General features: G+C 44.7%; 1 protein-coding gene across 1 annotated transcript in view; it reads left to right on the top strand.

Moving 5' to 3' along the window:
* GRM5 (glutamate metabotropic receptor 5) overlaps window positions 1–17752 on the top strand; it is a 138250-nt gene extending 120498 nt beyond the window's left edge. The window contains exons 7-8 of the mRNA XM_040256544.1: window positions 6555–6759; window positions 17549–17752. Coding sequence (XP_040112478.1) covers window positions 6555–6759; window positions 17549–17752 — 409 coding nt within the window. The remainder of the gene's footprint in view (window positions 1–6554; window positions 6760–17548) is intronic.
* Window positions 17753–18021: the final 269 nt, after the last annotated feature.

Here is an 18021-nt window from a genome sequence, read left to right on the forward strand (position 1 = left end):
ATGGATGAATGGCTGGCTGGATGGACAGATAACAAAAAATGATGTCTGAGCTACACTGGCATTTGACAATGAAAAAAGGACTAAAGATAGTGGATAATTGCATTTATTGAGCACTTGCTATGGGCCAGGTACTGCTCTGAACCCCTTACAAGTATTAATTCTTCTAACCTTTATTGTACAGATGAAGAAACTGAGGCAAGCAGAGGTGAATTTATCTGCTCGCATCCATACAGACTAAGTAGGAGTAAGGCAGGTTAGTTCCAGAGCCCATGCATGTTAACTGCTAAATGGATATTCCCCATTCCAGCTCTTATACACTGTGGCCTGAACTTAGGAAAAACAAGACCACATGGGTGTGGAAAAGGACTCTCCTCCAAGGAGCTTCCCTGAGAACTGCTCCCTGGTTCTTTTCTGTATTGCATTTTCTGGATGTGGTCATACCTTCAGCTGAGCCTGACATGATTTACTTTTGTGCTGCATATGAATAATGTACACAGAGGCCTGTGAGATAAAATCTGAACTTTAAGGGCTGCCTGAAATCTTCTCGATGAGTGGTGATGTTAAAATTTCTGTATAGATTCTGCTTGTGAGGGGAAAAAATCCAGCTGACCCATTTTTACTACTTATTATGCTTATTAGTAATATCATTTTATTATAACTAGGAATTATGAGGATTTATACTACTTTCATGTGTAATAATAATTCTTCTTCCTCTCCTCCCTTCTCCCCCTCCTCCTCCTTTTCGCTCTGTCTAATCTCATATAACGGCTTCCCAGGTGGCTCAGTGTAAAGCATCCACCTGCCAATTCAGGAGACACAGGAGATGTGGGTTCAACCCCTGGGTTAGGAAGGTCCCCTGGAGAAGGGGATAGCAACCCACTCCAGAATTCTTGCCTGGCAAATCCCATGGACAGAGGAGCCCGGAGGGCTACAGGCCCTGGAGTCACAAAGAGTCGGCCACGACTGAGCACGCATGCACACAGTCTCATATAAGAGCTCGTGAAACAGGCAAGGGATCCTGATGCTTCCCACCTTGGTCCAGTTCAGTTTAATTCCAACCAGTGTTTTTAAAGTACTCCCTTAATACCAGGCACATTGCTGAGTTCTAGCTAGGAGTATAAAGATAAATAACACGTAAACTCTGACCTTAGGAGCAGCTCACAGAGTAGTGAGGAAGACCAACCCATACACAAATCATTAATTTTTACAGTATATGAATAAGAGGCCTCCCTGGTGACTCAGATGGTAAAGCATCTGTCTGCAAAGCGGGAGACCGGGGGTTCGATCTCTGGGTTGGAAAGATCCCCTGGAGAAGGAAATGGCTACCCACTCCAGTATTCTCCCTGGAAAATCCCATGGACAGAGGAGCCTGGTGGGCTACAGTCCATGGGGTCGCAAAGAGTCGAGCATGACTTCACTTTTACTTTCATGAAGTAATAAAGGAAAGAATGCACACAGAAGCAGAGGTCACTAAGGGCACTTTGCCCAATCTGAAGGTCTCAGGAAGGCTTCCTAGAATGATACCTGGGTTGAATCCCAACAGATGGAAGATGAGACAAGTCAGGTGAAAACCAAGGGGCACACTGTTCTGGGCAAGAGTATGAATGAGAGCCCAGAGGTTTGAGCCGAGCAGTGCGTGCAGGGACTCGGAGGGTGTGGAACGTGGGCCAACGCTTTACAGGAAGTGGGCTGGAGAGGCTGATGGGGACGAAGTGTAGCCAGGGGAACTCTCTGCCAACCACCTCCCTGCTCCTTCCAACAACCTCTTTGTTTTAACACCCACTTCATTTCTTTTTATAATTTTATTTATCGACCTGTTTTATTTTTGGTTGCACTGGGTCTTTGTTGCCGCAAGTGGGGGCCACGCTCTAGCTGCGGTGCAGTCTTCTCACTCTGGTGGGTTCTCTTCTTGTGGACCATGGGCTTTAGGGTGCGTGCTCAGTAGTTGGGGTGCCAGGGTTAGTTACCCCACAGCATGTGGGATCTTTCTGGACCAGGGATCGAACCTGTGTCCCCTGCGCTGGTAGGTGGACCACCAAGGAAGTACCTAACACTCACCTTAGATATCTAATTTCCTCACACTCGCAGCCACCTTCCAACATCAACTTGACACCCCCCCACCCTTTCTCCCTGCTAGACAACAGACAGATTCATCTGTGCTTCTACAGTACTGATTACTAGCGATCTCAGTTCAGTTCAGTCGCTCAGTCGTGGCTGACTCTGACTCCGAGGACTGCAGCAGGCCAGGCTTTCCCCTTCATTACCAGCTCCCAGAGCTTACTCAAACTCATGTCCATTGAGTCAGTGATGCCATCCAACCATCTCATCCTCTGTCGTCCCCTTCTCCCCCCACCTTCAGTCTTTCCTAGCATTGGGGTCTTTTCCAATGAGTCCGTTCTTGGCATCAGGTGGCCAAAGTATTGGAGTTTCAGCTTCAGTATCAGTACTTCCAATGAATATTCAGGACTGATTTCCTGCTTCATCCTTTATGTAGCAAACACTTATTGTGCAACTACTTTGCTACAAACACTGTGCCAGGCACTTTGACATACATTGTCTTATTGGGTCTTCAGTTCAGTTCAGTTCAATTCAGTTGCTCTTGCTCAGTTGTGTCCGACTCTTTGTGACCCCATGAATCGCAGCACGCCAGGCCTCCCTGTCCATCACCAACTCCCGGAGTTCACTCAGACTCACGTCCATCTAGTCCGTGATGCCATCCAGCCATCTCAGCCTCTGTCATCCCCTCTTCCTCCTGCCCCAACTCCCTCCCAGCATCAGAGTCTTTTCCAATGAGTCAACTCTTTGCATGAGGTGGCCAAAGTACTAGAGTTTCAGCTTTAGCATCAGTCCTTCCAAAGAAATCCCAGGGCTGATTTCCTTCAGAATGGACTGGTTGGATCTCCTTGCAGTCCAAGGGACTCTCAAGAGTCTTCTCCAACACCACAGTTCAAAAGCATCCATTCTTCGGTGCTCGGCTTTCATCACAGTCCAACTCTCACATCTATACAGTATTATATAATAGAAAGCATTATCCCCATCCACGGGTAAGAAAACACAGTAAACTGAGATGTGTACAGATGAAGCTACTTTAATTTAGTGCATATTTAATAAGTAGTAAGCTTTGGATTCAAACCCAAGTCCACAGATTTTCTTTTTCATTCTAATATGAATTAAACATTCATCTTCTCAACCATGTATCTCATGTTGTTGTTGTTGTTCGTAAATAAGGGCACTGTGAACATATTTCTGTCACATACAATATTCGTATTTTGATTCTGATTTTACACCCAGGGAAATGACCCCAAAGGTGACCTTTTTTGATACAGAGACAGATCAGTTGAGGTGATGTCATGCAATGAGGTAGCCTTTGGTGCCACTTACATTCCAACTTGGCAGAAGCAGTGTGGTGTGGGGAAGTGAGCCTGGTCAGCAAGGACGTGGATTCCAGTCCTGGCAGCTCTGCCTTGTCTGAGCTGGGGTCTTAGCCGGAGCCTCTGGCTGGTGAGGACAATAACACACACCGCTCTCTGCCTTAGGCTCACAGGCCATTGAGAGCACGACACGGAGCGTGTCCAGGTTCATGATGAGACGCCTCATCATGGGGCCCTCTCAGCTCCTGTCGACCCCACACACAGCTCTGGGAACACATATGAGGCCCCGTAACATCACTCTTTGGGAAAGTTACTGAAATAGAAATGCTGGACCATGTAAATCTGGCGTGTGTGTGTGTGCTCTGTTGCTTCAGTCATGCCTGACTCTTTGCGACCCCATGGACTGTAGCCCACCAGGCTCCTCTGTCCATGGAATTCTCCAGGCGAGATACTGAAGTGGGTTGCCATTTCCTTCTCCAGGGAATCATCTCAACCCGCAGACTGAACCCAAGTCTCTTAGGTCCCCTGCACTGGCAGGCCGGTTCGTTACCACTAGCACCACCTAGGAGGCCCAAATCTGGCCTGAGTTCCTGGTCAGTCACTGCTATATCCTGGGGGCTCCTGCCCCCCCAAATTTCCATCATATTCGGAAGTGGTGCATTAAGAAATTTCCATTAAACTACTTTTTTAGAAGTCATGTCTCCCGCAGAGTTTCGAGGTGACTTGTAGGAATTAGCCGTTTTTGTCATTCTCCTTGTGGTTTTGGTAATGCATTTATACTTCTTCAAGAAAAAAAACAAAACTGACTTTTAACTTGGCCTAGAACATGCAGCTCCACTTCACCTAATGTCTAGAAACGAGATGACGAACCCCTGGGGTGAATTTTATACACAACATCATACGAAGCTCTGCTTGGTGAGGCAAGTGCATGCTCACACGTTCACTTATGTTTAACCAAAAAAGAAAAAGCGGTGGAAGGAAAGAGTTACCTCCTCCCTGATGGGCACAAGGGAGCCGCCTGGCTGGCTCTGGGGCACACAACAGACACCCCAGGTGGTGGGAGCTGCCAGAGAGCTCTCTCTGCTGAGTTTAAATGGAGGAGCCCAAAATGCAAACTAATCACTCTGTTTTCTCCGATCTGTTATTCACGTGGCTGTTTAACCTGGAGAGAAAAAGAGAGACCTTGAGTTGGGAAACAAACAGATGGGGCACTGACCTTCCTCTTTCAAAAAACAGACAATGACTGAAAACAAAGCATGGTAAACCCAACGAAGCTCCCGCGGAAGATAAGGGAAGGTAGGATCCACGTCTGTTAAGCAAGTCTCAACCACCGTTGAGAGATAATAGTGGTCGATATCAATTAACATGCTGCCGACCCAGGCCTCATGCTCTGAGAACCACCGACTTCCATGTGCTAAGCTCACAGCGACCACATGAAGTAGCTAGTATTATATTATTATTCTCTGTTTTAAAAGTGAGAGAACTCAAAGGCAAAGAGGTGGTTTTGTCCAAGACGGCACAGCCGTTAAGGGAAACGGATAGTCTTCAAACCCAGGGTCCTCTGAATCTAAACACCACATTTTTTCTACAACAGCATCACTGGTAAGTCCTGAAGAGGATATATCAAGTGGGTAACTGCCCCCCTTCCCTGTCTGTCCCCCGTAAGGACTTTTGCTCTGTGGACTCATGAAACTCTAAGAGGCTGGCTATTGGCTGGAGTCTTCGGCATATGCTCTGCTCTCCACGTACGTGGTAAAGGCCACAGCAGTCTCAGAAACAACCCTAACGTGCTCCTCCTCGGTCTGCCTGCTTCTGACGGTGGGGCCTCCCCACGTGCCCCCCGGTGGCAGTGTCCAACATCAGGAGCCGCTCCTCTGCACGCAGGCCTAGATACGCGAGTGCCTCAGTACCAGCTGGGGGCTGTGGTTAGCTAGCGGGAGCGTGAACAGACCTTGGGGCACACACTGGCCAGAATCTCAGGGTGTAGTCACCACATAACACTGCCAGAGCAACGGGAATAAAAGCCGACGAGCGAAGACACTTTCTTCAGGCTCAGATGGCACAGGTAGAACAAGGGAGACACGGAGTACTATGGTATCAGCACGGATGCCCGCTGTGATGGGCAGAATGATGATTCCCAAACATGGTAACACCCCGTTCCCTGGAACCTCTAAGTATGCTATCTCCCATGGCAAACGGACTTTGAGGACGTGGTTACGTTCAGGATCTTGAGACGAGATTATCCTGGATTATCCAAGTGGGCCCAGTGTAATCACAAGGGTCTTTGCTGGAACTGGTGGTAAAGCACCTGCCTACCAGTGCAGGAGACACAAGAGATGCTGGTTCAATCCCTGGGTCAGGAAGATCCCCTGGAGGAGGGCAGGGCAACCCACTCCAGTATTCTTGCCTGGAGAATCCTGTGGTCAGAGGAGCCTGGCAGGCTACAGTCCACAGGGTCGTAAAGGGTCAGACATGACTGAGTACACAGGCTTACAAGAGAAAGGCAGGGATATCAGAGTTGGAAAGAACTGAAGATGCTGACTTAGAGGGTGGAGGAAGGGCCTAGAGGACAAGGCCGCCTCTAGAAGCTGGAAAGGCAAGGAAACGGATCATCCTCGAGAGGCTCAGGAGGAATGAGGTCCTCTTAACACCATGATTTTAACTTAATGGAAGCCCAATTGGACTCCTGACCTATAGAACTGTAAGATAATAAATGTACGTCATTAAGTTTGCGATCATTCATTATAGAAGCAAGAGAAAACACACAGCTTCTGTAAGATTGGGGGCACAAACACCCCCAAAAAGATACTCTGATTCAACCAGACAGAGAGGAGATTTTCATGTCGGTTCCATGACGTTCTCCAAGGTTTTATTCTGGTTCAGTATGACACACACACACAGACACACACACACAGACACACACACACACAGACACACACACACACACACACAAAACTAGAGATCACTGAGACAAGACCATTTTCTTATTCATCCCTAGGTTGAATTATTCAATCCCCAGGTATCTCATCATCCCTAGCAGAAATTCAGTAAATTGTTATTGTGGTCACAGAGGAAATAAATGGAAATCAAGCCTTCCTGAGCTCTAACTTTGCTCTTCCGAGTATCCATGAGGCCCTCTACCTTTCCATCTCAGCCTCTCCCGAGGTTATGTCCTGTCCACAGTACTCCAGATCCCAGTTCAGCAGCTGAGGGGAGCAGGGCCCACTTGACTCACTGGGGCGAGCCTGGCACCACGGACAGTGTGCTCCGATCCAGACAGACACACAGTGACATCGCGGGGGCATCTGAGGGAAATGAGGGGGGACCTGAGTCCAGAGTGACTGCGGACACATCTCGCAGGGACTCTCCCGCCACCGGGCGCAGCCAAGTATGCAGCCCCTCACTGGAAGGATGGGCCCAGGCGAAGCAGGCTCTGCTCCTCTGGGCACACAGCTGGCGGCTGCCAGGGCAGCACATGGAGAACCAAGTATTTCAGCCCACAAGTGGACTAGCAAGCGGTTTTCCCTTTCGATAGTTCACTAATAAAAATCTAAGGAAAAATCAATTCCAACCTCCACTCACAACTCGAGTCTAACTCCAGGATTCGTTTTAATCTAAAGGATGTTTGCAATATCTGATGATACTTGAGAAAAACTGAGCACACTGACTTCAGTGGAGAGCTTGCAAAGACACCTGGGCAGAATGCTAATGTGCCGAACGGGAGCCGAGCGGACATGGACTTTCGCCTGTCTCTTTCACCTTCAAACTCCAGATCCCTGCATCAAGGCACAGGTTATCTAATTTCCCCTTGGACATTTCCAGAGGCTTCCGTTTAATTGTATTCACTGTACAGACACTGCTTTGTGACTGCTTCTCCGGGGAGAACCGTGCCAGACAGAGCGCGAGCTAGCAGACAGCCTCTAAACTCCAGGGCATCTCTAACCGTCCTGAGAGATGCTGGTGAAGAATCAGACTCTGGGTGTCAGCTGCTTACAGACGGCCCCCTTCTCTCCTTCTTTCTCACCCTGCAACCTTCATCCCTACCCTCCACAGTCAGCGGACCAGGTCCTTTGCCTGCACTGGGTGCCAGAAGGGCGTCTGGGCATCTAAGAAGGGACAGCATGTTTCTGCTGTAGGAGTTCTCACCTTGTATACCAGGGAAAAGGAACCGCCACCATGGGCTCGTACAAAGAGCCTGATGTGCAGAGCCAGACACTAACTCTTGTGGAAGCACTGCTAACAGCGGACGTTCTGACTCCTGGCTGTACCAACTGAAGGAGATTCCTCATACTAACGTGCTCGTTTCCTCGTCATCGTTGCTATCATATTCCTAGACCCACAAAAATAATATAACATATAAAAGCTGGGGAAAAATCAACATTATTTCCTAGCACACGAATGCCAGATTTTTATAGCATGCCTATTATTCTCACACATCACAGAGGAGCCTTGCCTAAATATTCTCCTGCCGCTCACTTTTCCACCAGAAATGCCTTTCAAATCCAATAGGTCATGTTACCCGTGTTGAGTCTTCAGGAATCAAACTGACTACCATCAAGAGCTTCCATTTACTGAGGATACACCAACTGCCCATGAGGGCAATGTATTTCATCCAGTATGTTTCTTACAGCAACCCTGTTCAGGAGGGTCAGTATGCCCACTATGCTGATGAGGCTGAGAGAGAGAAAGACACTTGCCCACCAGGGTGAGCGGCTACCTCAGGGTTTGAACTCAGTTGCTGCACTTAAGAACTGCAGCCCTAAGACACCCCAAAATGCAAGGCTTTCTCTAAAGCCTGAGAAGCCAGTCTGCTGTGTGACATGCTTAGTCCCACTGTTTCTGGAGAGGAACAAAGAATAGCGAAGAGACAGGTCACAGGGCGCAGCCTTTACCTTGAGTGAAAATCGATGAGTCAGATTCTGTATGCAGCACTTCGTATCTGGGGCCCAGGGCAAGTGAGATGGGATGGGGATGGGCTGGGAGGGGGTGAGAAAGGACGCTGAGGGCGGGGCCTGGCAGTCACTGCTGCGCGACGTGAAATCAAGCCCGGAGGCACTCCAGCCCTAGGCTTACACAGGCAGAACCTGGAGAAGAGAAGGTGCTGTGTAGGATGTGAAAAAAGGCTAATCACTGTGATGACGCTGCTGACGACAGCCTACTTTTATGAACACTTAGCACATGGCAGGCACTATTATCAGTTCCTCACAAACATTCATTGACTCCTTGAGACAGCCCCGTGAAGGCGGCAACGTGAGCAGCCTCATTTTATCAATGAGTGAACTGAGAGACAGAGCCGGAAAGCCCACCACCCAGGGACAGGTATCTGGAAAGGATCTGAACCTTGAATTCTAATGCACGCAGTCCGTGGCCTTCACCAACGGCAGTTATAAATGTGAAGACTGTATTTGAAAGGGTAGTCAAGAGTTAGCAGGAACAGATGAAAGGTCAGGATCGAGAAAGACATTTGAGAATGTGTCACCATCACAGCAATTTGATTTTTTTTTTTATTTTTTTAGCTGGAGGATAATTGCTTTACAGTGTGTTAGTTTCTGCTGTACAGCAATGCAAATCAGTCCCATATATGCATTATATGTATAATATATATATGCATATTCTCTCCCTGTTGAGCCTCTCTCCCACCCACCCTCTTTCTGGAAGTCTTAAAGCGCCTGACAAGAGTGCCAGTCCCCAGCCTTTCTGGCACCAGTGACCAGTTCTGAGGAAGGCAATTTTCCCACAGATGGGGGTAGGGAAACGGTTTCAGGATGGTTCTCACAAGGAGCACTCAATCTAGCCCCCTCGCATGCCGGGTTTACAGGAGGGTCTGAGCTGCTATGAGAATCCAAAGCTGCCGCCGCTCTGACAGCAGGTGGCGCTCAGGAGGTGATGCCATAAACACAGGTGGGGTGGCCGCAAACACCAGCAAGGTTCCCTGGCTCACCTCCTGCTGTGCGGCCTGGCTCCTAACAGACCACCCACAGGTCCCAGCCTGTGGCCCCGGGGCTGGGGACCCCTGGTCTACAGCACTCTAGTTAATCCAGTTAAGGCCCAGAGCCAATCCGGTTTGGTCATTAAAGCAAACACCCAAGAGAAGGACATTTCAGAGTCTTGGCAGAAATGTCTGCATAAGGCAGACAGAGCTGACCTGAACTACACTGCTACAAGGAAAGCGATGTATCTTCTAAAGGCAGATTCAGATTAAGTACATGGTTTCATTTTTCTTAGTTACGATTCATTTGTAAATATAAAAATATATATTTATAAACATAAAATTATATATTATAAATAATATATTTATAAATATAAAAATGATTTACTTTTATGATTTCTTTGTTTTCCCATTCTTCAAATGAAGACTATTCCTAAAATTGTCCATTTAAAAACATTTGAGAGGGTGAAGGTTTCTTTTACAAATGGCTAGAAATAGTTGAAATTCACCAGAGATTTCTCTAGCCCCTACTTGATGCAAATATTTCAGTCAAATTTTTAGAATTAAATGTATTCGACATCCTGAATAATTATAACATGTAAGACAGGTAATCAGAGGAAAGTATTATTTTGACCAAGAAATTAAATAATGATTTCATCATTACTTGTGAAAGTGCTAAATGAAAGAACTTGTCAGAAACTAGGTGCAATTATCACTGCCTTAAAAATGGCTCTTTTCACTATTATTTCTGCAACTTGAGACAAGGTGCTAGTTTCAACTTGTTGTTCAGTCATTAAGTCATGTCCAACTCTTTGCGACCCCTTGGACTCTAGCACACCAAGCTTCCCTGTCCTTCACTATTTCCTGGAGTTTACTCAAACTCATGTCCACTGAGTCGGTGATGCCATCCAACTATCTCATCCTCTGTCGCCCCCTTCTCCCCCTGCCCTCACTCTCTCCCAGCATCAGGGACTTTTTCAGTGAATCAGCTCTTCACATTAGGTGGCCAGTACTGGAGCTTCGACCTACTAGGTTTAATACCTAATTCTTATTGCCCCAGTGGGAAGTTTGGGATTATTTTGTATATTAAAAAAAAAAAAAACTTGACATTGAATAAAATGAACACTTCTCAAAAAAGAAAAGAAAAAAAAAAAAGAAAAGGAGTTATTATTGAAGGTTCTTCTTCCTCTTATACCTCCACTCTAGATAAAACCTATACCTTCAACCTAGTTGCCCAACCCAGTGTCATTCTTGACTCATCCCTCAACCATTTTTTACTACTTGTTTTACTTCATCCTTTGCATTCTTAATGATACTACTGTAGATCTGGACTCCATCAACTACTGTCTGAACCACTGACAAAATGTCCTAAATCTCTATGATCGATGTACACCCGTCCCAACAATCTTCCTGGGTGGCTCAGTGGTAAAGAATCAGCCTGCCAAAGCAGGAGACACAGGTTCGATGCCTGGGTTGGGAAGACTCTCTGGAGGAAGAAATGGCAACCCGCTCTGGTATTCTTGCCTGGAGAATCCCACAAACAGAGGAGCCTGGCAGGCTACAGTCCTTGAGGTTGCAAAGAGTCAGACAATTAGTGACTGAGCACGCATGCGACACACTGTCTCAACAGTGTGTTGTCCTAAAGTACAAACTTGATCACATCACTCAGCCTTTAAATTGGCAGGTATACATGTCTTAAAATATAAACATCAAAAACTCTTGCCCATGCCTCACAAAACCCTTGAAGACCTGGCCCTTGAAGACTTGACCTTCTCAACCTGAGGCCCAGTCCCCCATCTGTTCCACCAATTCCCCCAAAGTTTCCCCCACCCCAACATTGCTCCTCCCAACACATACCGCATATCCTAGCAAGGCCAGACTGCACATAATTCCCCAATACTCCACACTTTAGCCATTCCTTTGTTTGGCATACTCCTGCTGTGTACATTCTATTCTTTCTGCCTCTACTAAGTTCTGCATTCACCTCTCTTCCTTTTACCTAGAAAACACCTTCTCACCCTCCAGATTCTCACCCAAATGTAATACCTCCTTAAAACCTGTATTTCCCCTGGACTTTCTGGGTCGCCTCATAGGAACTGTTCTCGTTGTATTATGGTGTCGTTTGTGTGTCCTTCTCCCTGCTAGACTAAGTTTCTTGTAGGCACTGACTTCTGTGTCTCTATCACCAGTAACTAACACAATGCCTTTTTAAACAGATTCACCAGTAAAAATGTGAGGAATAGGCAGCAAAAATTCACTTCCGTAGTCTCTGGTGAAGACCTAGTTCCTTCCCTAATAGTGAATAAACACTCAATGGTAGTTCATTTTCCAAAAGAATAAGTCAAGTTTTTAAGTCTTGCTCTACCATTGTCTAATATACTATTTAAATGCACTTCTGTCTTTCACTGGGCAGGTAGAAAGCAAATGCTAAGAAGATTTAGATCTGGTGGGTTATACTGTTATGAACAACATGCTTCAGGTGTTTAATTCAGGGGAAGAGAAATGCTTTGAAATGATTAATTAAATGGCTTGGCTCTGCAATAATTGAAGTATATCTGTGGAGCTATAAAAGACTATGTCTGGATGATTTTGATGAATCGCATCTGAAACACTCCCTTTGTATAATGAATTGATATTTTTGAATGCTGAGATTACAGTGGATTTTAATTTGCATGTGATGTTAGTAGTCTCATTTGTTACTACTTGAATTTGATTAAAATGTTTTTGATTAACTGATATAAATTATTGGGTGGTGGGGTAAATAGCATTTTTGTCAAAATTCTGTGTCCAGAAATGTTCCTTTTATTTGCATTAGCCCTGTGTGGTTTAACTACATCATATATATCTGGGCATGCAAGTCATAGCTCTTGTAGAACACACCAGAAAAAGAGTATGTCTCAGGCATACACCTGTGAGTGAACAATTCCTTCTCCTCCCTTAAATCTATTCCCTTGGTAAAGATGGAATGGCCTTTTCTCTAACTTCTTGGTGAAAATAAGTTCTCTACCTTTCCTGAGTCGTTTGGTCCCCCCTTCCCTCCACAATTTGTCTGGCATTCCTCCCATTATATATATTATTTTATATATATTATATATATTATATAATATATATATTATATATATTATTTTATACTTATATATATATATTATATATAATGCCTTATTACATCCTCCTTTACTCAAAGCCGGACAAAGATTCCTGTGGGTCTGCAAAGGGAGAATCAGTTATAGACTTTCAACCCTCAGTAACACGCTAAAGAGACTCAGGAAGCAGATAGCACTGAAAAGAAAGATAAGTAGGAGTGTCTGAGTTGCTTAGGTGGGGAAAGAAGTTCCAACAAGAGATAACAGCAGACACAAAGGTTCAGAGGTCAGGGCTGTTTGGGGCCACTTCCTGTATCCCAGCTCTCTGTGTCACTAAGGTTAATCCATGGCCCCAGGCTCCTTTCTCCCTGTGTTTTCTTCAGAGAATTCAGCTATCGTCCTACCTTCAGATCTCAAGGGTTCGTTCTTGAGGTCAAGTAGTGAGTAGCCAGATGGCAGCTGGGAAGTTCCATCTTCATACCCAACACATACCGAAACTCACTTCATCTCACTTCAACTCACTTCATCTCAACACATACTGAAATTCACTCTATCAAATAAGTTCTTTAATGATTTCTTTTTTCTGTGTTTCTGTTAAATGTAACAAGTGCTACTTCCCACCATCAAAATCTTAACCTTTCAATCTTAACTTGTCTTTGTCCTCAAGTGAAACATATTTAATTAGAGGTTAGATGATGGTGAGATATTACATGTTATTTAAAATGTTTTTTCAAACATTTTTTATCTTCATTTGTATTTCCATAACTGCTACACAAATCCATTACTTTATCTCTGTACATCTGAATTACTGCAATGGTGATAAATCCAATACATTGGACCTTCTCAAAAACTGTCAATGTTTCCTCAGTTCCTATACATTGAAAAATACACCAGGGACAATTCAAGGCTCTTCAGAACATCTTCAGGTTATCTTCTTACCTTTCCAACCTTCCTTCATGCTCCTCCTGAGCTTTAGTCTTCTGCATAAATCAAGTTGCCTCACCTATGGACCCCAAACACTTTTCTTACATTGCTGCTTCTATACATTATTTACTGACCAAGGAATTAGTTCACCCTCACTCATATTTACTGATCCAGCTTATGCCATTTATAAAGCCAATATTCACCATCTAGTCTGCAAAAGTTCTAAACACATATACCCCATTATTAATGACTTCACCATTCATTTAGATGGAGATATATATATATATACGGTAGAGATCATTTAAGCTATTATAATGTGTGTGATATCTTATCTCTGTAGTAAAAATTTTAAATTTCTTCCATACCTTCAATTATTATGAATTCTTCATTACATAGAAAAAATTCTTAGTTTTGAATGCTATAGTTTTTAACAAACATTTTTATAAAAGGAATAAAATGCAGTTTGGTTACAGTTTGTCTAAGTAAAATTTTCTTCCTTTTAGAAAGATGTTTGTATAAAAACTGTAGCATTCAACTACTGCAATAAAAGTATTATACTAATACATAATACATCAGATATATATATATAGGCCCCATTGAAGATAAACCAAAAGTTATGTGACAGAGAACTTGGCATACATTTCAATACCCTGACTTGCTCACCACTACACCCAGCAATGATTCACTGAGAAGGTGCTGTGTACCAGGAATTGTCCTCTCTTTGAGGATAAATTGGTAAAACAAAATCTCCACTCTCACAGAACTTCAATTGCAGTCAGAGAGAACAACAATAAAAAGTAAACAAATAAAACAATTCTATATAGATATCAGTTCAGTTCAGTTCAGTCGCTCAGTCGTGTCCAACTCTTTGCAACCCCATGAATCGCAGCACAGCAGGCCTCCTTGTCCATCACCAGCTCCCCTTGTCCATCACCAGCTCCTGGAGTTCACCCAAACTCATGTCCATCAAGTCGGTGATGCCATCCAGCCATCTCATCCTCTATCATCCCCTTTTCCTCCTGTCCCCAATCCCTCCCAGCATCAGGGTCTTTTCCAATGAGTCAACTCTTCCCATGAGGTAGCCAAAGTATTGGAGGTTTCAGCCTCAGCATCAGTCCTTCCAATGAACACCCAGGACTGATCTCCTTTAGGATGGACTGGCTGGATCTCCTTGCAGTCCAAGGGACTCTCAAGAGTCTTGTCCAACACCACAGTTCAAAAGCATCAATTCTTTGGTGCTCAGCTCTCTTCACATCCAACTCTCACATCCATACATGACCACTGGAAAAACCATAGCCTTAACTAGACAGACCTTTGTTGGCAAAATAATATCTCTGCTTTTGAATATGCTATCTAGGTTGGTCATAACTTTCCTTTCAAGGAGTAAGCCTCTTTTAATTTCATGGCTGCAATCACCATCGTATAACTGCTATTAAAAATAATGAAGAAAAGTGAAGAACTAGAGCGTGCTGGATAGAGAGTGATTTTAGACATTTTTAATTTGGTATCATGAATACCCTCTCTAAGTTGAATAGAGAGCAAAATGAAGTAGGAAAACAGGATACATAAAGATTGGGGAGGTGGAGGGAACAGCAAGTGAGAAGATTTTGAGGCAGGAGAGAAATTATCATTTTGGGGGACAAGCACGATCCACTGTGGGTGGAGTAGCCTAAGAAGGGGCAATGATGGTCAGAGGAACAGGTGGACCGGCACGTGGAGATCAGACGGCATGAGATACAGATTTTGTACTTTGTCCTGCGTGTAATGGGATGCTTTGGCAGGTTTGAGAAGTTACATGATGAGATTGATATGTTAAAGTGATCCTTCTGGTTTCTATAGATAGAACAGAATGTAGAGTGGAAAGAAGAGAAGTGAGAAATCAGCTAGATGTGCATTGTGATGGGCTAGGCTTAGAGATTATGATGGTTTCAAATAGAAAGTACAACAATAGGACTTAATCACTGTTATGCGTATGTGAAGGAAAGAGAAAAAGATGAGTCCTAGGCTTTTTACCTGTATCAAAATCAGGGGATTGGGACCTATATAATTCAGACTTGGAGAGGAGAATCTTGAAGGATAAAATGAAGCGTGAAGTTTTGTCAATATTAATACTATGTCTGATGAGCTCAGAAAAGTCCAGGATGGATACTGAAATAAAAGGTTTGGGGAATCATTTGCATTGGATGATAATCAGACTAAATGAGCATAAATTTGGGAACAAGGATGGTAAGATAAAGGAGAGAAAGGTGGAAGGAAAATGAGCTTCATTTTGGAACTGTTAAATTTGAGAATCCTAAGAGACATCTAAGTGAACACATCCAAGAAGGTGCTGGAAAACTGGCCTGCAAAACTAGAGAGTTTGGTGTCTGAAGTACAGTTTGGAAAAGCAAAGGGCAGGGTCCTCTAGATAAAGAGCCCAGACTAGATAAAGGAAAGTCTGATAAGTAGACAAAAAATTCCTGAATATTAGTATTAAGTACATCTGGGACCTAGACACAACTGATAACACAGAAGTAGGAAGAAGGATCCGAGAGTGATCAATCGTTCTCGTGTTACAGAGAAGTCAAATTAGATGGAGTTACAAGTCATTACCATTGGATGTGGCAACCAGATGTTGGTTTGGTTTAACCAGAAAAACTACTGAGGCCCCAATTCTTTGAGGAAATTCTTTATATCACAGAGGCACAAGCAAAGATGGAAACCATCATTCATTCACCAGGTAGAACACTCTCATTAGCTGGATACTGGATTCCAGATAATAAACTTTGACATAATATGCAGACTACCAAGATACTTTCCTCGTGGCTCAGACAGTAAGGAGTTTGCCTGCAATGCAGGAGACCCGGGTTCGATCCATGAGTTGGGAAGATCCCCTGGAGAAGGAAATGGCAACCCACTCCAGTATTCTTGCCTGGAGAATCCCATGGACAGAGGAGCCTGGCGGGCTACAGTTCATGGTGTCACAAAGACTGGGACACGACTAAGTGACTTCACTTCACTTCTTCAAGATACAGGTGGGATGCTCATCACTGAGGATCCTGTTGGTACCAAGAGCACGGGGACCCAGTGGCTGCCACCTCAAAAGCTCCTCTTGGGATGGGATTCAATTTTTGACAGCTTCCTTGCTTGCTTATGCCCCAAGCTCATATTCCTAAGCCCATTACACTGTACAGCCACAGGTTTATAAACTGGGGACTGCAGAAGCACGTAAAGGAGCCTCGGAGTCTGGCAGCCCTGCCATGAGGGCAGCAATCTCAACCAAGGACTGGATGGTCAATCGCAGAGCAAACAGGGTTGGGAGACGTATGTGGTGAGCAAGGCCCCCTAGAGGGCAGCAGAGTCCTGCAGAAGGGGGCAGAAATGCCTAAAAGGGGATGCTTGTGGGCAGTTCCACTGAAGGAGACATAAGGGGGCAATACACACTTTTATGGAGCATGGAATCAAAATTAAAATGTAGTGAATTAAAGGGAGTCAGTAATACAAGAGGTGGAAAAATGTAAGTTGTATATCAGGCAACAAAAACAAGTTAGCAGGAGGAGCCTTGGGCAAAAGTCAATCACAGGAATGTAATGCTCTCCACTCAGTGCTGTTTATTACTCAAACAGCAATAATAAATAGGTATTATTTGCTGAGGGTGTATTATTTATCATGTTGTCTGCTGAGCTAGATGGTATTTTAGGCACTAGAGAGATAAAGGTGAATACGATACCTTCCTCCCTCTAGATAATGCCTCTCCTCTCAGTAGAGCCAGGGATGTAAGCCAACAATGTCCGCAGAGGGTTGGAGGAGGTTTAAGACTTTGCAGGAGGACTGTAGGGGCACAGAAGAGGAAATAATTACATGACAGGGGAAGGGAGAGACCTCAAAGACAGGATAACATGATGGTATGGATCCCGGTTGTGATTTTTTTTCCCTCTCCTCTCTGATCTCTGTAGGTCTTCCCTGAAATAACCCATCTTTGTATGTGTGTGTGTATGTGTGTGTGTATGTCATTCATCTATTCGTTCATCCAGCACATTTCTTCATGCAGCCCTGCCAGGCTCCAGTCACTGTTGAGGGCACTGATACAGACGTGGTCCCTGACCTGGCATTAACTGGCAAGGCAGCGAGCATGCCCCTGCAGGACCACCCCCCTCCTGCCCTCTCTCTAGAGAGGAAGGGGAAAGCTAACAGGTCCTGTGTGAGGAGGAAAGTAACTGGAAAAGAGCATGTCTTTTCTCTTAACTCTCCTGATCACTTAGGCATTCGACAAACTGATTGTGCACGATGTACCAAGCTTCAGCCTCTCGGTCCAGGTGAAGTTCAAGGTCCGCCATGACATCTTCCATTTGAGTTCTAGGATCTTTCCCATCCTAGCCACCCACGCGATGGGTGTTGTTACCTTCACCGTGAATGTTGTTTCCTTGCTTGTGGCACCCGTGTCTGTCATCCCCATTAGACACTAAGCTCCTTGAGCTCAGAGCCTGTGAAACGTATTTTCCTAATGCCAGCTACAGAACCATGCTATGTATCTAGATGCACAAGATGTATCTCAGTATATCATTTATAATCAGAAGGACCTAGATTGAATTCCAGTATCAGCTTTCATCAGCTGTAGTTGTGAACTGTAGTTCTCTTTTTTAAAAGGTCATCACTACCCCACTCCAGGGTTGTAAGGATGTTTGAGACAATGTTTAAAAATTCCTAACAGTGCCTGGCACATATGTTTCCTCTT

This window comes from Oryx dammah, unplaced genomic scaffold, assembly GCF_014754425.2.
Source record: "Oryx dammah isolate SB20612 unplaced genomic scaffold, SCBI_Odam_1.1 HiC_scaffold_15, whole genome shotgun sequence".
Classification (NCBI taxonomy): Eukaryota; Metazoa; Chordata; class Mammalia; order Artiodactyla; family Bovidae; genus Oryx; species Oryx dammah.